Here is a 27,530-nt window from a genome sequence, read left to right as displayed (position 1 = left end):
TCTGTTACTTGAACTCCTTGAAGCATTTATTTGGGCTGCAATCTGAGGTGTAGTTAACTCTAATGAACCTATCCTCTGCATCAGACGTAACTCTAGGTCTTCCTTTCCTCTGGCAGTCCTCACGAGAGCCAGTTTCATCATAGCCCTTGATGGTTTTTGCGACTGGACTTGAAGAAACTTTCAAAGTTCTTGAAATGTTCCGCATTGTCTGACCTTCATGTCTTAAAGTATTGATGGACTCTCGTTTCTCTTTGCTTATTTGAGCTGTTCTTGCTATAATATGGACTTGGTCTTTTACCAAATAGGGCTATCTTCTGTATAGCACCTCTACCTTGTCACAAAACAACTGTTTAGCTCAAACGCATTAAGAAGGCACACCTGTTAATTGAAATGCATTCCAGGAGACTACCTCATGAAGCTGGTTGAGAGGATGCTAAAAGTGTGCAAAGCTATCATCAGGGCAAAGGGTGGCTACTTTTAAGAATCTCAAATATAAAATATATTTTGACTTCTTTAACACTTTTTTGGTAACATGATTCCATATGTGTTATTTCATACTCTTGATGTCTTCACTATTATTCTACAATGTAGAAAATAGTAAAAATAAAGAAAAAACGTGGAATGAGTAGGTGTTTCCAAACTTTTGATTGGTACTGTATACAGCAATACAGCAATACACCAATATATACAACAACATACACACCGATACAACAACTCTGATATATACAGTGGGGGAAAAAAGTATTTGATCCCCTGCTGATTTTGTACGTTTGCCCACTTACAAAGAAATGATCAGTCTATAATTGTAATAGTAGGTTAATTTGAACAGTGAGAGACAGAATAACAACAAAAAAATCCAGAAAAACGCATGTAAAAAATGTTATAAAATGATTTGCATTTTAATGAGGGAAATAAGTATTTGACCCCTCTGCAAAACATGACTTAGTACTTGGTGGCAAAACCCTTGTTGGCAATCACAGAGGTCAGACGTTTCTTGTAGTTGGCCACCAGGTTTGCACACATCTCAGGAGGGATTTTGTCCCACTCCTCTTTGCAGATCTTCTCCAAGTCATTAAGGTTTCGAGGCTGACGTTTGGCAACTCGAACCTTCAGCTCCCCCCACAATTGTCCTATGGGACTAAGGTCAGGAGACTGGCTAGGCCACTCCAGGACCTTAATGTGCTTCTTCTTGAGCCACTCCTTTGTTGCCTTGGCCGTGTGTTTTGGGTCATTGTCATGCTGGAATACCCATCCACGACCCATTTTCAATGCCCTGGCTGGGGGAAGGAGGTTCTCACCCAAGATTTGACGGTACATGGCCCCGTCCATCGTCCCTTTGATGCGGTGAAGTTGTCCTGTCCCCTTAGCAGAAAAACACCCCCAAAGCATAATGTTTCCACCTCCATGTTTGACGGTGGAGATGGTGTTCTTGGGGTCATAGGCAGCATTCCTCCTCCTCCAACACGGCGAGTTGAGTTGATGTCAAAGAGCTCCATTTTGGTCTCATCTGACCACAACACTTTCACCAGTTGTCCTCTGAGTCATTCAGATGTTCATTGGCAGACTTCAGACGGGCATGTATATGTATTCTTGAGCAGGGGGACCTTGCAGGCGCTGCAGGATTTCAGTCCTTCACGGCGTAGTGTGTTACCAATTGTTTTCTTGGTGACTATGGTCCCAGCTGCCTTGAGATCATTGACAAGATCCTCCCGTGTAGTTCTGGGCTGATTCCTCACCGTTCTCATGATTATTGCAACTCCACGAGGTGAGATCTTGCATGGAGCCCCAGGCCGAAGGAGATTGACAGTTCTTTTGTGTTTCTTCCATTTGCGAATAATCGCACCAAATGTCGTCACCTTCTCACCAAGCTGCTTGGCGATGGTCTTGTAGCCCATTCCAGCCTTGTGTAGGTCTACAATCTTGTCCCTGACATCCTTGGAGAGCTCTTTGGTCTTGGCCATGGTGGAGAGTTTGGAATCTGATTGATTCATTGCTTCTGTGGACAGGTGTCTTTTTTACAGGTAACAAGCTGCGGTTAGGAGCACTCCCTTTAAGAGTGTTCTCCTCATCTCAGCTCGTTACCTGTATAAAAGACACCTGGGAGCCAGAAATCTTTCTGATTGAGAGGGGGTCAAATACTTATTTCCCTCATTAAAATGCAAATCAATTTATAACATTTATAACATGCGTTTTTCTGGATATTTTGGTTGTTATTTTGTCTCTCACTGTTCAAATAAACCTACCATTAAAATTATAGACTGATCCTTTCTTTGTCAGTGGGCAAACGTACAAAATCAGCATGGGATCAAATACTTTTTTCCTCCACTGTATGCCAATATATACACCAACTATATATACCAACAGTAGTAAGCCTGATTACCAACAATGACGAGACAGCCTAAAGGGAGGAGGTGAGGGCCCTGGGAGTATGGTGCCAGGAAAATAACCTCTCACCCAATGTCAACAAAACAAAGGAGCTGATCGTGGACTTCAGGAAACTGCAGAGGGAACACGCCCCTATCCACATCGACGGGACCGCAGTGGAGAAGGTGGAAAGCTTCAAGTTCCTCGGTGTACACATCACTGACAAACTGAAATGGTACACCCACACAGACAGTGTGGTGAAGAAGGCGCAACAGCGCCTCTTCAACCTTAGGGAGGCTGAAGAAATTTGGCTTGGCACCTAAAACCCTCACAAACTTTTACAGATGTACAATTGAGAGCATCCTGTCGGGCTGTATCACCGTCTGGTACGGAAACTGCACCACCCGCAACCGCAGGGCTCTCCAGAGGGTGGTGCAGTCTGCCCAATGTATCACCATGGAAAACTACCTGCCCTCCAGGACACCTACAGCACCCAATGTCACAGGAAGGCCAAAAGGACAGCAACCACCCGAGCCACTGCCTATTTACCCCGCTATTATCCAGATGGCGAGGTCAGTACAGGTGCATCAAAGCTGGGGCCGAGCGACTGAAAAACAGATTCTACCTCAAGGCCATCAGACTGTTAAAGAGCCATTACTAGCACATTCGAGGCTGCTGCCCTATATACATAGACTTGAAATCACTGGCCTCTTTAATAATTGGAACACTAGTCACTTTAATTGTCACACCCTGATCTGTTTCACATGTCTTTATGCTTGTCTCTACCCCCCTCCAGGTGTTGCCAATCATCCCCATTATCCCCTGTGTCTTTATACCTGTGTTCTCTGTTTGTCTGTTGCCAGTTCATTTTGTTCATGCCTGTTTCTTGCTCCTGTTTTCTAGTCCTTCCCGGTTTTGACCGTTATGCCTGCCCTGAACCTGAGCCTGCCTGCCGTTCTGTACCTTACCCCACCTTACTGGCTTATTGACCCCTGCCTGCCCTGACCCTGAGACTGCCTGCTGTTCTGTACCTTACCCCACCTTACTGGCTTATTGACCCCAGCCTGCCCTGACCCTGAGCCTGCTTGCCGTTCTGTACCTTACCCCACCTTACTGGCTTATTGACCCCAGCCTGCCCTGACCCTGAGACTGCCTGCTGTTCTGGATCCTTTGCACCCTCTCTGGATTATTGACCCCTGCCTGCCTTTGACCTGTCATTTGCCTGTCATTTGCCTGCCCCTGTTTTAGTAATAAACATTTGACTCTTCAACACTGTCTGCATCTGGGTCATACCTGAAACTTGATATTAATAATGTTTACATATTTTGCATTACTCATTTAAATATATATATATATATATATTTCACCTTTATTTAACCAGGTAGGCCAGTTGAGAACAAGTTCTCATTTACAACTGCGACCTGGCCAAGATAACATCAACACAGAGTTACACATGGGATAAACAAAAGTACAGTCAATAACAACAGAACAATCTATATACAGTGTGTTCAAATGGAGTAAGGAGGTAAGGCAATAAAAAGGCCATAGTAGCGAAGTAATCACAATTTAGCAAATTAACGCTGGAGGGATAGATGTGCAGATGATGATGTGCAAGTAGAAATACTGGTGTGCAAAAGAGCAAAAAAAGTAAACAAAAACAATATGGGGATGTGGTAGGTAGTTGGATGGGTTATTTACAGATGGGCTGTGTACAGCTGCAGCGATCGGTAAGCTGCTCAGATAGCTGATGCTTAAAGTTAGTGAGGGAGATATAGGTCTCCAACTTCAGCGATTTTTGCAATTCGTTCCAGTCATTGGCAGCAGAGAACTGGAAGGAAAGGCGGTGTTGGCTTTGGGGATGACCAGTGAGATATACCTGCTGGAGTGTGTGCTACAGGTGGGTGTTGTTATGGTGACCAGTGAGCTGAGATAAGGCGGAGCTTTACCTAGCAAAGACTTATAGATGACCTGGAGCCAGTGGGTCTGGCAATGAATATGTAGCGAGGGCCAGCCGACGAGAGCAAACAGGTCGCAGTGGTGGGTGGTATATGGGGCATTGGTGACAAAATGGATGGCACTGTGATAGATTGCATCCAGTTTGCTGAGCAGAGTGTTGGAGGCTATTTTGTAAATGATATCGCCGAAGTCGAGGATCGGTAGGATAGTCAGTTTTACGTGGGTATGTTTGGCAGCGTGAGTGAAGGAGGCTTTGTTGCGAAATAGGAAGCCGATTCTAGATTTAATTTTGGATTGGAGATGCTTAATATGAGTCTGGAAGGAGAGTTTACAGTCTAGCCAGACACCTAGGTATTTGTAGCTGTCCACATATTCTAAGTCAGAACCGTCCAGAGTAGTGATGCTAGTTGGGCGGGTGGGTGCAGGCAGTGATCGGTTGAAGAGCATGCATTTAGTTTTACAAGCGTTTAAGAGCAGTTGAAGGCCACGGAAGGAGTGTTGTGTGGCTTTGAAGCTAGTTTGGAGGTTTGTTAACACAGTGTCCAAAGAAGGGCCAGATGTATACAGAATGGTGGCAAGAGTGACATCATTGATATATACAGCGAAAAGAGTCGGCCCGAGAATTTAACCCTGTGGTACCCCCATAGAGACTGCCAGAGGTCCGGACAACAGGCCCTCTGATTTGAGACACTGAACTCTCTCTGAGAAGTAGTTGGTAAACCCGGCGAGGCAGTCATTTGAGAAACCAAGGCTGTTGAGTCTGCCGATAAGAATACGGTGATTGACAGAGTCGAAAGCCTTGGCCAGGTCGATGAAGACGACTGTCTTTTATCGATGGCGGTTATGATATCGCTTAGTACCTTGAACACAGAGGAGAAGGTACGGTGGGATTCGAAATGGTCAGTGATCTGTTTGTTAACTTGGCTTTCGAAGACTTTGGAAAGGCAGGGCAGGATGGATATAGGTCTGTAACAGTTTGGGTCTTGAGTGTCACCCCCATATACATCTCATATGTATATACTGTATTCTATCCTATTCTACTGTATCTTAATCTATGCCACTCTGGCATTGCTTGTCCAAAAATGTATATACTCTTAATTCTATTCCTTTACTTTAGATTGTGTCTATTGTTATATATTACTTGTTAGATATTACTGCCCTGTTGGAGCTAGAATCACAAGCGTTTTGCTACACCCACAATAACATCTGCTAAACAAATGTATGTGACAAACAAAATTTGATTTGATTCTGATTTGAACACTAATAAATACATCAATATATGCAACTATACACCAACACTAATGTATACACCAACATATAGAACTATATACACCATCAGTAATATATACACCAATATATACATAAACTATTTACACCAACAGTAATATATACACCAATATATACAACTATATATACCATCAGTAATATATACACCAATATATAAACCAACTATGTACACCATCAGTAATATAAACCCCAATATATACACCAATATATACAACTATATATACCATCACTAATATATGCACCAATATATAAACCAACTATATACACCATCAGTAATATAAACACCAATATATACACCAACTATATACACCAACACTAATATATACACCAATATATACAACTATATATACCATCACTAATATATACACCAATATATAAACCAACTATATACACCAACACTAATATATAGTATACAGATGTGAAGTCACATGAGTATAGTGATGAATCACATTCAAATACACTCCTTGCCCTTGAAAAAATACTGTGTACATGAGTATTTATACATATCTCCACGTATACAATCTTGTGTGTATCATGTATTCGTTGCAAACATATACATGACATACAATCATGATGGTATCTAGTACACAATGTATGGATGCGCTCTCTGTATATGCTTCTACAAAAGACAAATTGACAAACTGGATGATCTGTAAGAATCAAATAAGATGCAGCCATTGCTATAAGTGGAAGACATGTATGGCTGTGAATAATAATAATAATAAATAATAATAATACTTGATAAATAATACTTTATTATATAGCGCTTTTCAAAGACCCAAAGACACTTAAACTCTTGAATGCTTGAAGGTCTCATCCTGTTTAGTGTAGTGTTGCCACGAAAACACCTCTATACGGCTACATTGGACTCTCAAAAGACACCAGAATTCAAAGGAAACCATAGTTATTTTGTGAAATATCAAATATCCATATTTACTGTCTGGATAATACTTTTCATAGTAATAGAAAAGCTGATATTTGTTTTTGTGCGGATGCCATTTCCAAAGCAATAATTGATGATACAGTATGATCAAGTATAAAATCAGATATGCTGGTCCTAAGTTAATACCTTGAACTCTCAGTCTCTATACCAGGGGTGGGCAACTCCAGTCCTCAAGGGCCTGATTGGTGTCACACTTTTTCTTAATACCTTGAACTCTCAGTCTCTATACAGTTTCTGTTTAAAAATGTCGATTTAATTTTCTCAGTTAAAATTACACTTTGTTTCTCTGACCAGGTACATAAAAGTGTCTCTACTCTCTATATAGACAGTTTAATTATGCTGATGGTGTATACAGCAGATGTTAAATATGTCCCAAAATGCACCCTATTCCCTACATAGTGCGCTACTTTCAACCAGAGCCCTATGAGCCCTTGTCAAAAGTAGTGCACCTTACAGAGAATAGGGTGCCATTTGGGATGCACTTGACTGTTTTATAGAGAATGATCTCATTCCAGACACATGGAAACAATGTCGATTTCCTGCCTTTTCTCATGAATACAATTATGGCTAAGGATGACAATTTGTGGCACACTGAAGCAGTTTGTGTAAAAAGGCTGACTGAGGCTGTATTCATACATTATAGCAATCAGTGTATTCATATTGGATGTTTGACACTGCTGGATTTACCCACAAACCTTTGTGTGTCAGAGCTGACAGGGCAACCCCTTACTTTACCTTCTTCTTGATATTGCATGTCATATGAAACCAACAGAGACATGATTTACATAGCCTGTGTTGTTAATGTAAAATGTTACTATTCAAAAAGTTACAAAGCAGAAGAGTAGGCAGTCTAGACCAAAAAAAAGAATATGCTTTCCCTAGAGCCAAACCATCTATGTTCTCCTCATCCAAACTATTTGCAGAAATGCCCAATTTGAGACAATTGTTTCAAACTGTATCTGTTTCAAACTGAAAACTATTTTAGGCATACTAGTCTCCTCAGGCAAGCGACAAGGAACACAACCCTCTGACCACCAGTCGTTGGTACCACCAAATGATGGAGTGGGTGAATCAGTATCAGACCGACTACTTGCAATACTTTGAGTGTTTGCTTAAGGCTGTCTGGTCTGCCAGGTGGGCGGACCAGGCATTTTTAGAACTGGTCTGCTAGCTCCATTGCAACAGGCAAACTAAATCGAGCACAGATGAAGTATCTGAAATTATTTCGAATAGTATTTCAACCCAGGTGTGGTATCAAAGCAAACCGCTTGTGTGGGACTCACCGAGGGCATTTGGCTGGAGGGCAGGTGGCCGTCTTGGGCCAGCATATTGGACATCATGAGGGCGGGCAGCTCCTGGTAGGAGTAGGGGTTGAGCAGGCCGTTGTGGTGGGCCCCTAGGGAGTGGCACAGGTAGCCCGACTCTGGGTCCATCAGGTGGAGCAGGGAGGGCTCGGCGTGGTTAGGAGGGGTGATGGGGGGGATCTCGTAGTCCTCGTCCCCCACACCGTTCCCACCGCCTCCTCCTCCTCCATGTCCGGAATAGCTCTGGAAGGACAAACAGAGAGGGAGATGATGTGAGATTGTATGTACTGCCATGAGCAGTGTAGGATTGATGTAGCGCGTAGGTAGGTTAGCCATGAGCACTGTAGGATTTTAGACCATCTGAGGTGTGGGGGAGAGGTCATTTTGAGAACAGTCAATTATTTAATGAGGAAATGATTCCCCTCACCCCCCACCCCAGGGATGGTTGTTATGACAATGATAAAGGGTACACCTCCCTATAACCCCACACTCCACCCACAGTCCCCAATTACACCCTACCTATATGCTTCTCATGTTTAAAGACTCTAGTGCATAACAGTAACATGAGCTTTCAGACATCTGAATACAGTAAATGTACATAAAATACAGCAGATCATTTGTTTCCATGTTTTCAGAATAACAGTATGCATATCTGTGTATTGCTGTACTATCAATAGGTCCATCGTGCTATGTGCTGCAATAAGGAAAAATATAATTCTGAATTCTAAAGTCGGGAAAAAAATGTCATAAATACCTGGGAAATTCAATGGGAAGGAAAAAGCAATTTTGTCTGAGGCACTCTGACTTGACTCCCTCTGTAATGACTGAGTCAAGTTAATCATCACAAATAATATTCCTGTGTCAGCCATTCAAGGGGTTTTTAATCCATTTTTTATGACTCATTTCTTGCCGTATACATAAAAATGTCAGTTCTGAAACATTTCAGAAATCAATTCAATATCATCTTTGTGTAGGCTGTCATCCTCTGCACTGAAGTGGTCATTTATCTCAAGAGAATCCTTTCAGAAAATACAAGGCAAAGCCAAGGAAAAAGGGATTCTCAGAGGGCTCTTTTCTACTAAAGTTTAAGAAAATAACTGAAAGGTAGTAGACGGCTAGTTACTGTCAGTACTGTAGTAAGACACAATTATTTCATATCAACCCACCACCAGTATATTGCATAGCTTTTACCAAAATGATCCAATAATCAAATGCATGGAACTGGGTACAATGTTAAGAAACCTCTAGAACATATAAAGTCAACCCACCACCAATAGCTTTTACTGAAGTGATCAAAGAATCTAATGCATTCAACTGGCTATAATTAAGGCACGAGGAGGTGTGGTATATGGCCAATGTACCACGGCTAAGGGCTGTTCTTACGCTTGACGCAACGCGGAATGCCTGGATACAGCCATTAGCCGTAGGATATTGGCCATATACCACAAACCCCTGAGGTGCCTTATTGCTATTATAAACTGGTTATCAACGTAATTAGAGCAGTAAAAATAAATGTTTCGTCATACCCATGGTATACGGTCTGATATACCACGGCTGTCAGCCAATCAGCATTCACGGCACGAACCACCCAGTTTATAATGCTAAATAACCCCTACAGTAAATGAAAGACATAAACTGAAAAATACGACAAAAAAACCCAGCCTCAATCTGGTCACGACCAACGAAGTTGCAATTGCAATTTATGACTTATTGTAAAGGAGGGATGTAGACATTGAACGAACACAACACTTAAACATGCGTTCATCTCCTCGCAACTAGAGACCACAAATGGGAAAAGGGGAAAAAAATGGAATTGCATTGTCTGGTAAAGCGTGGATATTAATTTTCTAAATTGTCCTTTGAAGACAAATGTTTTTGTAAACCTTTGGGGATTGTGTAATTGTTTGGTCTAATGGACAAGAAAACAAACATTTCCGGAGATTGAATTTCCCTCATAATTGTTGGAAGGAAACTAACTTGTCTGTTGTAAACATTTGAGCCATTGTGTGAAGTGAGTACCTCGTTGAATCTTCTGGGAGTACTGACATCTCCATGATCTTTCACAATGAGGTTAGACACCAGGTACTGTTAAGATTGAGGCTATATCACAAAGGACACCCTATTCGTTTCATAGTGCAGTATTTTGTTAGCCCTGTTTGCTACGCAGCCTCAGCCTTAACCAGACATTCTTCTAAGCCTTTTCAGGCCCTTTGCACAGTCATCGCTTATCTTAAGTATCTTACAGTTTATGTTGTATCATAAGTACAAAGGGCATGTTAATCAACCATGGACAATGTGTTTGGTTTTTCCATAGTAGAAAACACTTCTTCCAATCAAATCAAATCCTTAGCTTTTTTTCAACTATATAAGAGAGAGCAAGTGAGTAATACGTGTAACATTTTACATTACTCTGGAGCCTTGTCGGATGACCTTGATGATAAAATGTAAATATCAAGGACATTCCCAGTTGAATAGTTGCAGGATAAATCATTCATATTCTATACTGACTAAGATTGAATGTATAGTACACAGAGCCAAGTTATACTGCAGCTAATGCATACTCTTCCTCCTTTCCCCTTTAAAAGTCACATCTAAACAATGGCGTATGTCTATATGTACAGATGTAGGATCTTCATTTCAGCCAGTTTGCTACAGCTGAAAAACAATCCTGCAGCAACAGGAAATGGGAATTATTATGTGGATTATAATTAATGGAATTTTGTCTGAAATATCAGAGTGGAAATTAGATATATCAGATGCCTTTTTAAACCTCAAATACACTACTATTTTAAAATGTCCTGCATTGCAGGAACGTTATCCTGCAACAGGGTGATCAAATTAATATCCTACATCTGTAGGCTATCCTTGTACGGCGTCGACTCCAACAAAGGCACCTCCACTGTATCTCGAAACGCTTCTTCTGTTATGGATTCCATTCTAATGCACAATGCCATATTTTATTTCACACAATTTGTAGGCTTCACGAAAGGGGGGGAGGCTCCTTCTTGATCAGTAGTGTTGGCATTCCATTTGAGAAAATATTTCCAAATCTATTCTGGGTAAAAAAAAGTAGCAAACATTTTCTGCATCTTAAATGGCATACTATTCCCTATACAGGCTCCTAGTCCAAAGTAGTGCACTATAGGGTTCCATTTGCGACGCATCCTGTCTGTTCTGTTTTAATTAAGTGTGGAGGTCTTCAGAGAGTTTGGCGCACATTTTAATGCACCTTTCATTTAAGAGAAACAGATGAACAGACAGTTGGTGTGGGGATGGAATGAGAGGGAAAATATCATCGATTGGGAAGCTTTCCAGGTTATCTTTGTTGGCACTGAGCTAACTTTCCACAATCCTGCTTCAGCTAGCTGGGCTCATCAAATGGGACTTGTCTGAACAGGCTGCCTTTAGTAGTCAAATGATATCTAGCTAATGATTTGAAGTCATATTATTATATATTCAGACATATCAATTTATGAATACTGTGTGTTATAAGCTCATGTGGGCTGGGCATCCTGTAGATACACAGCATTCTGATAATTAAATAAATAAATCACATCAAAATATACATGCACTATACTCCATTTTATTGTCTCAAATGTATATGCAAAAGAATAAAGGAAATATGCTTTAAGGTTGAATGGGACCCACAATAGTAAATTCAGGCCATTTCCAGTTTCCAGCAGAATTGACTATATATCTGTTCTTATATACACCTCAGTAACTAGATGAGTCAGAGGGGAAGAGAACTATATGAGGTTATCATTACACCCCCTTTCTACCCTTTTCCTCTTTCCACCCCAAACCCCACCCCGAGCCCAGAAAACAAAGTCAGCGTTATCTCTCGCCTCCATACAGCCTGTTTTTAAGAAGAGAAAGGAGGAGGGAAGGGGGAGTTATCTTGGGGAAGAATTTGGGTTCCTCATCCGTTTCATTCTCCTCATAGGAAGATTACGTCTGGTAAATGATGCCATGGACAATATTAGAGCCTACAGTAAATGACAACATGGAACAGTCCTTCTCAATGACAGGGTGATGTCATGGCGCTAAATGGCAACAGTAACGATGTGATGTAAGAACTCCATGCTGCACAGTAGGACTTTATTTCACCTAATTTTAATGGTAATAATTGTGCACATCCGCTGCACACATCATGTCATGTAAAGTTCATAGAGAAGCATGAGAGGATGTCTACTTTCAAAGTCTATGTGTGTCCTGTTTGGACAGCTCAATCTGTGGACAATCCTCTCTCTCTCTCTCTCTCTCTCTCTCTCTCTCTCTCTCTCTCTCTCTCTCTCTCTCTCTCTCTCTCTCTCTCTCTCTCTCTCTCTCTCTCTCTCTCTCTCTCTCTCTCAATTCAATTCAATTTAAGAGCTTTATTGGCATGGGAAACACATGTTAACATTCCCTATGCAAGTGAAGTAAATAATAAACAAAAGTGAAATAACATTTTTAAATGTACAGTAAACATTACAATTCCAAAAGAATAAAGACATTTCATATGTCATATTATGTCAATATACCGTGTTGTAAAGATGTGCAAAGTACAAAAGGAAAAATAAATAAATATGGGTGGTATTTACAATGGTGTTTTGTTTTTCACTGGTTTCCATTTTCTTTTGGCAACAGGTCACAAATCTTGCTGCTGTGATGGCACACTGTGGTATTTCACCCAGCAGATATGGGAATTTATCAAAATCGGGTTTGTTTTCAAATTCTTTGTGGATCTGTGTAATCTGAGGGAAATATGCATCTCTAATATGGTCATACATTGGGCAGGGGGTTAGGAAGTGCAGCTCAGTTTCCACCTCAATTTGAGGGCAGTGTGCACATAGCCTGTCTTCTCTTGAGAGCCAGGTCTGCCTATGGCGGCCTTTCTCAATAGCAAGGCTATGCTCACTGAGTCTGTACATAGTCAAAGCTTTCCTTAAGTTTGGGTCAGTCACAGTGGTCAGGTATTCTGCCACTGTGTACTCTCTGTTTAGGGCCAAATAGCGTTCTAGTTTGCTCTGCTTTGTTGTGTCAAGTAATTATCTTTTTGTTTTCTCATGGTTTAGTTGGGTCTAATTGTGTTGCTGTCCTGGGGCTCTGTGGGGTCTGTTTGTGAACAGAGCCCCAGGACAAGCTTGCTTAAGGGACTCTTCTCCAGGTTCATCTCTATGTAGGTGATGGCTTTGTTATGGAAGGTTTGGGAATCGCCTCCTTTTAGGTGGTTGTAGAATTTAACGGCCTCTTTTCTGGATTTTGATAATTTGCAGGTATCGGTATAAGTCTGCTCTGCATGCATTATTTGGTGTTTTACTTTGTACTCTGAGGATATTTTTTGCAGAATTCTGCATGAAGAGTCTCAATTTGGTGTTTGTCCCATTTTATGAATTCTTGGTTGGTGAGCGGACCCCAGACCTCACAACCATAAAGGGCAATGGGTTCTATAACGGATTTAAGTATTTTTAGCCAAATCCTAATTGGTATGTTGATTTTATGTTCCTTATGATGGCATGGAAGTTACCTGTTGTGCTGATGTTTAGGCCGACAGTGTCTAGATGGAATTTGTATTTGTGGTCCTGGCGACTGGACCTTTTTTGGAACACCATTATTTTTGTCTTACTGAGATTTACTGTCAGGGCCCAGGTCTGACAGAATCTGTGCAGAAGATCTAGGTGTTGCTGTAGGCCCTCCTTGGTTGGTGACAAAAGCACCAGATCATCAGCAAACAGTAGACATTTGACTTCAGATTCTAGTAGGGTGAGGCCGGGTGCTGCAGACTGTTTTAATGCCCTTGCCAATTCGTTGATATATTTGTTGAAGTGGGTGGGGCTTAAGCTGCATCCCTGTCTCACCCCACAGCTCTGTGGAAAGAAATGTCTCTCTCTCTCTCTCTCTCTCTCTCTGTGGTGTTTATCTGTCCCTCTCTCAGCTCTAATACAGGCTTTAATTACAGCCATCAGTTGTGTTATTTTGCTACAATATCATGTCAGGGATATCAGCACACCACAAAGAGCCTCTCTAGAATAACAGAGAGTGGGCCTGTCTCAATTTACTGCCATCCTACACCTCCCACCTCCCCTCAGCCCCCATTCTATCTATCCCATCACATCTCTCTCCCTCAGTCTCTCTACCCCTCTCTCTCTCCCTCCCTTTCTCTCCCTCTCTCTCTACCCCTCTCTCTCTCTCCCTCCCTCTCTCTCCCTTTCTCTCCCCCTCCCTCCCTCCTCTCTCTCTCTCTCTCTCTCTCTCTCAATTCTATTCAATACAAGGGGCTTTATTGGCATGGGAAACATATGTTAACATTGCCAAAGCAAGTGAAGTAGATAATATGCAAAAGTGAAATAAACAATACAAATGAACAGTAAACATTACACTCATAGAAGTTCCAAAAGAATAAAGACATTACAAATGTCATATTATGTATATATACAGTGTTGTAACGATGTGCAAATGATTATTAAAGAACAAAAGGGAAAATAAATAAACATAGCATCTCTCCCTCCCACCTCCCCTCAGCCACCCATTCTATTTATCCCATCCTATCTCTCTCTCTCTCTCTCCCACCTCCCCTCAGCCCCCCATTCTATTCATCCCATCCTATCTCTCTCTCTCTCTCCCACCTCCCCTCAGCCCCCCATTCTATTTATCCCATTCTATCTCTCTCTCTCTCTCTCCCACCTCCCCTCAGCCCCCCATTCTATTTATCCCATCCTATCTCTCTCTCTCTCTCCCACCTCCCCTCAGCCCCCCATTCTATTTATCCCATCCTATCTCTCTCCCTCCCACCTCCCACCTCCCCTCAGCCCCCCATTCTATTTATCCCATCCTATCTCTCTCCCTACCACCTCCCACCTCCCCTCCGCCCCCATTCTATTTATCCCATCCTATATATCTCTCTCTCCCACCTCCCCACAGCCCCCCATTCTATTTATCCCATCCTATCTCTCTCCCTCCCACCTCCCCTCAGCCCCCCATTCTATTTATCCCATCCTATATATCTCTCTCCCACCTCCCCACAGCCCCCCATTCTATTTATCCCATCCTATCTCTCTCCCTCCCACCTCCCCTCAGCCCCCCATTCTATTTATCCCATCCTATATCTCTCTCTCCCTCCCACCTCCCCTCAGCCCCCCATTCTATTTATCCCATCCTATATCTCTCTCTCCCACCTCCCCTCAGCCCCCCATTCTATTTATCCCATCCTATATCTCTCTCCCTCCCACCTCCCCTCAGCCCCCCATTCTATTTATCCCATCCTATCTCTCTCTCTCTCCCTCCCACCTCCCCTCAGCCCCCCATTCTAGTTATCCCATCCTATCTCTCTCCCTACCACCTCCCACCTCCTCTCAGCCCCCATTCTATTTATCCCATCCTATCTCTCTCCCTCCCACCTCCCCTCAGCCACCCATTCTATTTATCCCATCCTATCTCTCTCCCTCCCACCTCCCCTCAGCCCCCCTATTCTATTTATCCCATCCTATATCTCTCTCCCTCCCACCTCCCCTCAGCCCCCCATTCTATTTATCCCATCCTATATCTCTCTCCCTCCCACCTCCCCTCAGCCCCCCATTCTATTTATCCCATCCTATCTCTCTCCCTCCCACCTCCCACCTCCCACCTCCCCTCAGCCCCCCCATTCTATTTATCCCATCCTATCTCTCTCCCTCCCACCTCCCACCTCCCCTCAGCCCCCCATTCTATTTATCCCATCCTATCTCTCTCCCTCCCACCTCCCCTCAGCCCCCCATTCTATTTATCCCATCCTACCTGTCTCTCTCTATCTCTCTCTCTCCCTCCCACCTCCCACCTCCCCTCAGCCCCCCATTCTATTTATCCCATCCTATCTCTCTCTCTCTCTCTCTCTCTCTCTCTCTCTCCCTCTCCTTCTCTCTCTCTCTCTCTCCTCTCTCCCTCTCTCTCTCTCCCACCTCCCACCTCCCCTCAGCCCCCCATTCTATTTATCCCATCCTATCTCTCTCTCTCTCTCTCTCTCTCTCTCTCTCTCTCTCACTCCCTCTCCTTCTCTCTCTCTCCCTCTCTCTCTCTCCCTCCCACCTCCCACCTCCCCTCAGCCCTCCATTCTATTTATCCCATCCTATCTCTCTCTCTCTCTCTCTCTCTCTCTCTCTCGCACTCCCTCTCTCTCTCCCTATATCTCTCTCTCCCTATCTCTCTCTCTCCCTATCTCTCTCTCTGTCTCTCTCTCTCTGTCGCTGTCTCTCTCTATCTCTCTCTCTCTCTCTCTCTCTGTCTCCAAACAGACAGACTAGCTTCATTATTTATCTGTTACTATTTGGATATGTGTGGAATCTGAAACCACGTCTCTCAGTTTATGTTTGGTATGGTTGATGTGACAATGCCCCGCAATGCTATCAGCGCAAATATAACTGAAATGACAACTGTAGAGAGCCACAAAAAAAGAGGAAAGGTCTAATGAATGAAAGGCGGTGAAAGATACAAAATGACAAAATGGCCCTAATTCTTAACTTCTTATGGATGGTGGCAGTATTGAGTAGCTTGGATGACTGATGTGCCCAGACTAAACTGCCTGCTACTCACGCCCAGAAACTAAGATATGCATATTATTAGTAGATTTGGATAGAAAACACTCTGAAGTTTCTAAAACTGTTTGAATGATGTCTGTGAGTATAACAGAACTCATATGGCAGGCAAAAACCAGAGAAAAAATCGAAACAGGAAGTGGTTTGTAGTTTTTCAAGTGATTGCCTATCCAAACTACAGTGTCTGTGTGGTAATGTTGCACTTCCTAAGGCTTCCACTAGATGAGAACAGTCTTTAGAACCTTGTTTGAGGCTTCTACTGTGAAGTGGGGGAGAATAAGAGCTCATTGAGTGAGTGGACTGCCAGCAGGGCATGAGCCTCAGCCATGCACGCTCACGTGAGAGGTAGCTCAGTTCCATTGCATTTCTGAAGACAAAGAATTTCTCCGATTGAAACGTTATTGCAGATTTATGATAAAAAGATCCTAAAGATTGATTCTATACATCGTTTGACATGTTTCTACGAACTGTAATGGAATGTTTTGAGTTTTCGTCTGACCTGCACGTCGTGAATTTGGATTTGTGAACTGAAGGCGCGAACAAAAAGGAGGTATTTGGACATAAAGGATGGACTTTATCGAACAAAACAAACATTCCCAGGAACTGGGATTCCTGGGAGTGCATTCTGATGAAGATCATCAAATGTAAGTGAATATTTATAATGCTATTTCTGATTATTGTTGACTCCAACATGGCGGATATATTGTATAGCATGTTTTTGTGTCTGAGCGTCGTACTCAGATTATTGCATGGTGTGCTTTTTCGGTAAAGCTTTTTTGAAATCTGACACAGCGGTTGCATTAAGGAGAAGTTTATCTAAATTTCCATGCATAACACTTGTATTTTCATCAACATTTATGATGAGTATTTCTGTAAATTGATGTGGCTCTCTGCAAAATCACCGAATGTTTTGGAGGCAAAACATTACTGAACATAACGTGCCAAAGTAAACTGAGATTTTTGGATATAAATATGAACTTTATCGAACAAAACATACATGTATTGTGTAACATGAAGTCCTATGAGTGCCATCTGATGAAGATCATCAAAGGTTAGTGATTCATTTTATCTCTATTTCTGCTTTTTGTGACACCTCTCTTTGGCTGGAAAATGGCTGTGTTTTTTGTGTATAGGCGCTGACCTAACATAATCATATGGTTTGCTTTAAAATGGTGTATAACACTTGTATGTTTGAGGAATTTTAATTATGAGATTTTTGTTGTTTTGAATTTGGCGCCCTGCACTTTTACTGGCTGTTGTCATATCGATCTAGCTAACGGGATTCCAGCCATAAGAAGTATGGTCCAACCATCCTAATTGTAATGGTTTCTCCTTTTATGTTTTGTCTCTTCCTTCTGTCTCCCCCCTCATCTCTCCCTCTGTCTCCCCCTCTTGTCTTCCCCTCTCGTCTCTTCCTCTGTCTCCCCTCTTGTCTCCCCCTCCTGTTTCCCCCTCTCGTCTCTCCCTCTTGTCTCCCCCTCTTGTCTTCCCCTCTTGTCTCTTCCTCTGTCTCCCCCTCTTGTCTCCCTCTCTCCTCTCTTCCTGTCTCCCCCTCTTGTGTCCCCCTCTCGTCTCTCCCTCTTGTCTCCCCCTCTTGTCTCCCCTTCCGTATCTTCCTCTGTCTCCCCCTCTCATCTCTTCCTCTGTCACCCCCTCTTGTCTCCCCCTCTCATCTCTTCCTCTGTCTCCCCCTCTTGTCTCCCCTCCAACCTCTTCCTCTGTCTTCCCCTCCCTCTATCTTGTCTTCCTGTCTTCCTCTCTTCTCTTCCTCAGTCTCTTCCTCTTGTCTTCCCCTCTCGTCTCTTCCTCTGTCTCTCCCTCTTGTCTCCCCCTCTCTTCCCTTCCTCTGTCTCCCTCTCTCATCTCTTGCTCTGTCTGCCCCTTTGTCTCCCACACTCGTCTCTTCCTCTGTCTCTCTCTTGTCTCCCCCTCTTGTCTCTTCCTCTGTCTCTATCTCTTGTCTCCCCCTCTCTTCTCTTCCTCTGTCTCCATCTCTTGTCTCCCTCTCTCTTCTCTTCCTCTCTTCTCTTCCTCTGTCTCCATCTCGTCTCCCTCTCATCTCTTCCTCTGTCTCCCCTTCTTGTCTCCCTCTCTCTTCTCTTCCTCTGTCTCCCCCTCTTGTCTCCCTCTCTCTTCTCTTCCTCTGTCTCCCCCTCTTGTCTCCCCCTCTCTTCTCTTCCTCTGTCTCCATCTCTTGTCTCTCTATCTCTTCTCTTCCTCTGTCTCCCCCTCTCATCTCTCCCTCCGTCTCCCCCTCCCGTCTCTTCCTCTGTCTCCATCTCTTGTCTCCCCCTCTCGTCTCTTCCTCTGTCTCCATCTCTTCTCCCCCTCTCTTCTCTTCCTCTGTTTCCATCTCTTGTCTCCCTCTCTCTTCTCTTCCTCTGTCTCCATCTCTTGTCTTCCCCTCTCTTCTCTTCCTCTGTCTCCCCCTCTTGTCTCCCCCTCTTTTCTCTTCCTCTGTCTCCATCTTTTGTCTCCCCCTCTCTTCTCTTCCTCTGTTTCCATCTCTCGTCTCACCTGCTCTTCTCTTCCTCTCTTCTCTTCCTCTGTCTCCATCTCTTGTCTCCCCCTCTCGTCTCTTCCTCTGTCTCCATCTCTTCTCCCCCTCTCTTCTCTTCCTCTGTTTCCATCTCTTGTCTCCCTCTCTCTTCTCTTCCTCTGTCTCCATCTCTTGTCTTCCCCTCTCTTCTCTTCCTCTGTCTCCCCCTCTTGTCTCCCCCTCTTTTCTCTTCCTCTGTCTCCATCTTGTCTCCCTCTTGTCTCTTCCTCTGTCTCCATCTCTTGTCTCCCCCTCTTGTCTCTTCCTCTGTCTCCATCTCTTGTCTCCCTCTCGTCTCTTCCTCTGTCTCCATGTCTTTTCTCCCCTTCTCTTCTCTTCCTCTGTCTCCATTTCTTGTCACCCCCTCTCTTCTCTTCCTCTCTTCTCTTCCTCTGTCTCATCTCTTGTCTCCCCCTCTCTTCTCTTCCTCTCTTCTCTTCCTCTGTCTCATCTCTTGTCTCCCTTTCTCGTCTCTTCCTGTCTCCCCCTCTTAATCCCCCTCTTATCTCTTCCTCTCACCCCCTCTCGTCTCTTCCTTCTTGTCTATCAACATCTCACTCCTCGTCCAAGGTCACGAGGTCATAGTCATCTGATCAGGACTTTTGTGCCATGTCATATTTCATTACGAAACAGGACTCCCGGGTTGTGGAGTTACTCTGATTTGATTGGTTGTCAGGAATTATATAATTTGCATTTAACCCATGTGGCATCAGTTCTGAGTGGCGTACTAATGCATTTGGCAAAGATTGAAGGCTGCCACAGGAGTGACTCATTTGAAGCTACCATAACATGCTGGGGTTACATGGAGTGGGGTTTATCAAATAATAAACAAACAAGAACTCTCTCTCTCTGTTTCTCTCTGTGTCTCTCTCTGTGTCTCTCTCTGTGTGTCTGTCTCTCTCTGTTTCTCTCTGTGTCTCTCTCTGTGTCTCTCTCTGTGTCTCTCTCTGTGTGTCTGTCTCTCTCTGTTTCTCTCTGTGTCTCTCTCTGTGTGTCTGTCTCTCTCTGTTTCTTCTCTGTCTCTCTGTTTCTCTCTCTCTGTTTCTCTCTCTCTCAAATTCAAATTCAAGCTGCTTTATTGGCATGAAAAACATTGTGTCAATGTTGCCAAAGCAATACATTGTAATAAAATTATGAACAATACCAAATAATAACATAAAATGGTAGTAAATAATAATACAAAATGAAATACAAAAAGAACAACAATATAGTAGAAATGTAATAAAAATGAAAAGCTAAACATGGAAAATGAAACTATAACTAACGTATAACTAAATATCTGTCATCTTCACCATTACATCAGTACTACAACTACTATCATCATTACCACTACTACTACCACCACCATCACTAAACTGTTATCATTACCATTACTACCCATACCACTACTACTACTACTACCACCACCATCACTAAACTGTTATCATTACCATTACTACCCATACCACTACTACTACCACCACCATCACTAAACTGTTATCATTACCATCACCCATACCACTACTACTACCACCACCATCACTAAACTGCTATCATTACCATTACTACCCATACCACTACTACTACCACCACCATCACTAAACTGCTATCATTACCATTACCACCCATACCACTACTACTACTACCACCATCACTAAACTGTTATCATTACCATTACTACCCATACCACTACTACTACTACCACCACCATCACTAAACTGTTATCATTACCATTACTACCCATACCACTACTACCACCACCACCATCACTAAACTGTTATCATTACCATTACCACCCATACCACTACCACTACTACTACCACCACATCACTAAACTGTTATCATTACCATCACCCATACCACTACTACTACCACCACCATCACTAAACTGCTATCATTACCATTACCACCCATACCACTACTACTACCACCACCATCACTAAACTGTTATCATTACCATTACTACCCATACCACTACTACTACTACCACCACCACTAAACTACTATCATTACCATTACTACCCATACCACTACTACTACCACCACCATCACTAAACTGTTATCATTACCATTACCACCCATACCACTACTACTACTACTACCACCACCATCACTAAACTGTTATCATTACCATCACCCATACCACTACTACTACCACCACATCACTAAACTGTTATCATTACCATTACTACCCAAACCATTACTACTACCACCACCATCACTAAACTGTTATCATTACCATTACTACCCATACCACTACTACTACCACCACCATCACTAAACTGTTATCATTACCATTACCACCCATACCACTACTACTACTACCACCACCATCACTAAACTGCTATCATTACCATTACCACCCATACCACTACTACCACCACCACCATCATTAAACTGTTATCATTACCATCACCCATACCACTACTACTACCACCACCATCACTAAACTGTTATCATTACCATTACTACCCATACCACTACTACTACCACCACCATCACTAAACTGTTATCATTACCATTACTACCCATACCACTACTACTACCACCACCATCACTAAACTGTTATCATTACCATTACCACCCATACCACTACTACTACCACCACCATCACTAAACTGTTATCATTACCATTACCACCCATACCACTACTACTACCACCACCATCACTAAACTGTTATCATTACCATTACCACCCATACCACTACTACTACCACCACCATCACTAAACTGTTATCATTACCATTACTACCCACACCACTACTACTACCACCACCACCATCACTCAACTGCTATCATTACCATTACTACCCATACCACTACTACTACCACCACCATCACTAAACTGTTATCATTACCATCACCCATACCACTACTACTACCACCACCATCACTAAACTGTTATCATTACCATTACTACCCATACCACTACTACTACTACCACCACATCACTAAACTGTTATCATTACCATTACTACCCATACCACTACTACTACTACCACCACATCACTAAACTGTTATCATTACCATTACTACCCATACCATTACTACTACCACCACCATCACTAAACTGTTATCATTACCATCACCCATACCACTACTACTACCACCACATCACTAAACTGTTATCATTACCATTACCACCCATACCACTACTACTACTACCACCATCACTAAACTGCTATCATTACCATTACCACCCATACCACTACTACTACCACCACCATCACTAAACTGTTATCATTACCATTACCACCCATACCACTACTACTACCACCACCATCACTAAACTGTTATCATTACCATTACTACCCATACCACTACTACTACCACCACCATCACTAAACTGTTATCATTACCATTACCACCCATACCACTACTACTACCACCACCATCACTAAACTGTTATCATTACCATTACTACCCATACCACTACTACTACCACCACCATCACTAAACTGTTATCATTACCATTACCACCCATACCACTACTACTACCACCACCATCACTAAACTGTTATCATTACCATTACCACCCATACCACTACCACTACTACTACCACCACATCACTAAACTGCTATCATTACCATTACTACCCATACCACTACTACTACCACCACCATCACTAAACTGTTATCATTACCATTACTACCCATACCACTACTACTACCACCACCATCACTAAACTGTTATCATTACCATTACCACCCATACCACTACTACTACCACCACCATCACTAAACTGTTATCATTACCATTACCACCCATACCACTACTACTACCACCACCATCACTAAACTGTTATCATTACCATTACCACCCATACCACTACTACTACCACCACCATCACTAAACTGTTATCATTACCATTACTACCCACACCACTACTACTACCACCACCACCATCACTCAACTGCTATCATTACCATTACTACCCATACCACTACTACTACCACCACCATCACCATCACTAAACTGTTATCATTACCATTACTACCCATACCACTACTACTACTACCACCACATCACTAAACTGTTATCATTACCATTACTACCCATACCATTACTACTACCACCACCATCACTAAACTGTTATCATTACCATCACCCATACCACTACTACTACCACCACCATCACTAAACTGTTATCATTACCATTACCACCCATACCACTACTACTACCACCACCATCACTAAACTGTTATCATTACCATTACCACCCATACCACTACTACTACCACCACCATCACTAAACTGTTATCATTACCATTACTACCCATACCACTACTACTACCACCACCATCACTAAACTGTTATCATTACCATTACCACCCATACCACTACTACTACCACCACCATCACTAAACTGTTATCATTACCATTACTACCCATACCACTACTACTACCACCACCATCACTAAACTGTTATCATTACCATTACCACCCATACCACTACTACTACCACCACCATCACTAAACTGTTATCATTACCATTACCACCCATACCACTACTACTACCACCACCATCACTAAACTGTTATCATTACCATTACCACCCATACCACTACTACTACCACCACCATCACTAAACTGCTATCATTACCATTACTACCCATACCACTACTACTACCACCACCATCACTAAACTGCTATCATTACCATTACCACCCATACCACTACTACTACCACCACCATCACTAAACTGTTATCATTACCATCACCCATACCACTACTACTACCACCACCATCACTAAACTGCTATCATTACCATTACCACCCATACCACTACTACTACCACCACCATCACTAAACTGTTATCATTACCATCACCCATACCACTACTACTACCACCACCATCACTAAACTGCTATCATTACCATTACCACCCATACCACTACTACTACCACCACCATCACTAAACTGCTATCATTACCATTACTACCCATACCACTACTACTACCACCACCATCACTAAACTGTTATCATTACCATTACCACCCATACCACTACTACTACTACCACCATCACTAAACTGCTATCATTACCATTACCACCCATACCACTACTACTACCACCACCATCACTAAACTGTTATCATTACCATTACCACCCATACCACTACTACTACCACCACCATCACTAAACTGTTATCATTACCATTACTACCCATACCACTACTACTACCACCACCATCACTAAACTGCTATCATTACCATTACCACCCATACCACTACTACTACCACCACCATCACTAAACTGCTATCATTACCATTACCACCCATACCACTACTACTACCACCACCATCACTAAACTGCTATCATTACCATTACTACCCATACCACTACTACTACCACCACCATCACTAAACTGTTATCATTACCATTACCACCCATACCACTACTACTACCACCACCATCACTAAACTGTTATCATTACCATTACCACCCATACCACTACCACTACTACTACCACCACATCACTAAACTGTTATCATTACCATTACTACCCATACCACTACTACTACCACCACCATCACTAAACTGTTATCATTACCATCACCCATACCACTACTACTACCACCACCATCACTAAACTGCTATCATTACCATTACCACCCATACCACTACTACTACCACCACCATCACTAAACTGTTATCATTACCATTACCACCCATACCACTACTACTACCACCACCATCACTAAACTGTTATCATTACCATTACTACCCATACCACTACTACTACCACCACCATCACTAAACTGTTATCATTACCATCACCCATACCACTACTACTACCACCACCATCACTAAACTGTTATCATTACCATTACCACCCATACCACTACTACTACCACCACCATCACTAAACTGTTATCATTACCATTACTACCCATACCACTACTACTACCACCACCATCACTAAACTGTTATCATTACCATTACCACCCATACCACTACTACTACCACCACCATCACTAAACTGCTATCATTACCATTACCACCCATACCACTACTACTACCACCACCATCACTAAACTGTTATCATTACCATTACTACCCATACCACTACTACTACCACCACCATCACTAAACTGTTATCATTACCATTACTACCCATACCACTACTACCACCACCACCATCACTAAACTGTTATCATTACCATTACCACCCATACCACTACCACTACTACTACCACCACATCACTAAACTGTTATCATTACCATTACCACCCATACCACTACTACTACCACCACCATCACTAAACTGTTATCATTACCATCACCCATACCACTACTACTACCACCACCATCACTAAACTGTTATCATTACCATTACTACCCATACCACTACTACTACCACCACCATCACTAAACTGTTATCATTACCATTACTACCCATACCACTACTACTACCACCACCATCACTAAACTGTTATCATTACCATCACCACCCATACCACTACTACTACCACCACCATCACTAAACTGTTATCATTACCATCACCACCCATACCACTACTACTACCACCACCATCACTAAACTGTTATCATTACCATTACCACCCATACCACTACTACTACCACCACCATCACTAAACTGCTATCATTACCATCACCCATACCACTACTACTACCACCACCATCACTAAACTGCTATCATTACCATTACCACCCATACCACTACTACTACCACAACCATCACTAAACTGTTATCATTACCATTACCACCCATACCACTACTACTACCACCACCATCACTAAACTGCTATCATTACCATTACCACCCATACCACTACTACTACCACCACCATCACTAAACTGCTATCATTACCATTACCACCCATACCACTACTACTACCACCACCATCACTAAACTGCTATCATTACCATTACCACCCATACCACTACTACTACCACCACCATCACTAAACTGTTATCATTACCATCACCCATACCACTACTACTACCACCACCATCACTAAACTGCTATCATTACCATTACCACCCATACCACTACTACTACCACCACCATCATTAAACTGTTATCATTACCATCACCCATACCACTACTACTACCACCACCATCACTAAACTGCTATCATTACCATTACCACCCATACCACTACTACTACCACCACCATCACTAAACTGCTATCATTACCATTACCACCCATACCACTACTACTACCACCACCATCATTAAACTGCTATCATTACCATCACCCATACCACTACTATTTGGAATAGTAGTCTCTGTCTGTCTCTCTCTCTCTCTCTGTGTCTCTCTCTCTCTCTGTGTCTCTGTCTCTCTCTGTGTCTCTGTCTCTCTCTGTGTCTCTCTCTGTTTCTCTCTCTCTTTCGCTCTCTGCCTCTCTGTGTTTCTCTCTATGTTTCTCTCTGTCTCTCTCCCTGTGTCTCTGTCTCTCTCTGTGTCTCTGTCTCTCTCTGCTTCTCTCTCTATTTCTCTCTCTGTCTCTGTGTTTCTCTCTATGTTTCTCTCTGTCTCTGTGTCGCTCTCTATTTCTCTCTCTTTGTCTCTATCTATGTTTCTTTCTGTCTCTCTCGCTCTGTGTCTCTATGTTTCTCTCTGTGTCTTTCTCTGTGTCTCTGTCTCACTCTGTTTCTGTCTCTCTCTCTCTATGTTTCTCTCTGTCTCTCTCTGTGTCTCTGTCTCTCCCTGTGTCTCTCTTTGTGTCTCTGTTACTCTGTTTCTCTTTCTCTTCTCTCTCTCTCTCTCTGTCTCTCTCTGTTTCTCTGTTTCTCTCTGTCTCTCTCTCTGCTTCAATTCTCAATGTTTCTGTTTCTCTCTCTCTCTCTCTCTCTCTCTCTCTGTTTCTCTCTGTTTCTCTCTGTCTCTCTGTGTTTATCTCTGTTTTCTCTCTATGTTTCTCTCTGTGTTTCTCTCTGTCTCTCTCTGTCTCTATCGGTCTCTCTCTCTGTCTCTCTGTCTCTCTCTCTGTCTCTCTCTGTCTCTCTCTGTGTTTTTCTCTGTCTCTCTCTGTTTCTCTATCTGTCTGTATTTCTGTGTCTCTCTTTCTGTCTCTCTCACTCTCTGTGTCTCCCTGTCTCTCTTTGTGTTTCTCTCTGTGTCTCTCTCTGTGTCTCTCTGTCTGTCTCTGTTTCTCTCTCTCTCTGTTTCTATCTCTCTCTGTGTCTCTCCATTTCTCTGTCTTTATCTCTCTGTCTCTCTATCTCTCTTTGTCTCTCTGTGTTTCCCTTCTTCTAATGACATGTTGATTTGACTGAGAGAGGATGCTCAGTGGGGTTGGGACTAGCCCACCACTAACAGGTCATTATTGCTGTACACTGGAGTGGAAAAACATTTTCAAATGTTCCCAGACGAAACGCAGAGAGGCGACAGGAGACACTGTGCAGACAATATAATGGGATTAATGAAGATGTGGGTTAAATAAACGACTAATAAAGTTGGATGAATTTGAATTGGGGAATGATGGGGGCAGATGTTACCCTAGCTAGCAGAAATAGATTCTAGATTTAATAAGCATTCGTTATTGTATTCTTAGCCAAGGCATGATGCAGTGGAGAGAGAGTTCAGTTAACACGCTCACGCCCTCCGACAGTGATTGTGTGCAGATGCTTTGCAGTG

The 27,530-nt window shown here is 42.7% G+C and overlaps 1 protein-coding gene across 6 annotated transcripts in view; it reads right to left on the bottom strand.

Annotated features, from left to right (window-relative positions):
- LOC106583657 (TOX high mobility group box family member 2) overlaps positions 1 to 27,530 on the bottom strand; it is a 232,898-nt gene that overhangs the window by 59,798 nt on the left and 145,570 nt on the right. For all 6 annotated transcript variants that reach the window (XM_045705771.1, XM_045705769.1, XM_045705770.1 and 3 more), the window contains one exon: positions 7,834 to 8,097. In XM_045705771.1, coding sequence (XP_045561727.1) covers positions 7,834 to 8,097 — 264 coding nt within the window. The remainder of the gene's footprint in view (positions 1 to 7,833; positions 8,098 to 27,530) is intronic.

This window comes from Salmo salar, chromosome ssa22 (assembly GCF_905237065.1).
Source record: "Salmo salar chromosome ssa22, Ssal_v3.1, whole genome shotgun sequence".
NCBI classification, from domain to species: domain Eukaryota; kingdom Metazoa; phylum Chordata; class Actinopteri; order Salmoniformes; family Salmonidae; genus Salmo; species Salmo salar.
The sequence above is the reverse complement of the archived record's forward strand: the minus strand, read 5'-3'. Positions and strand labels throughout refer to the sequence as shown.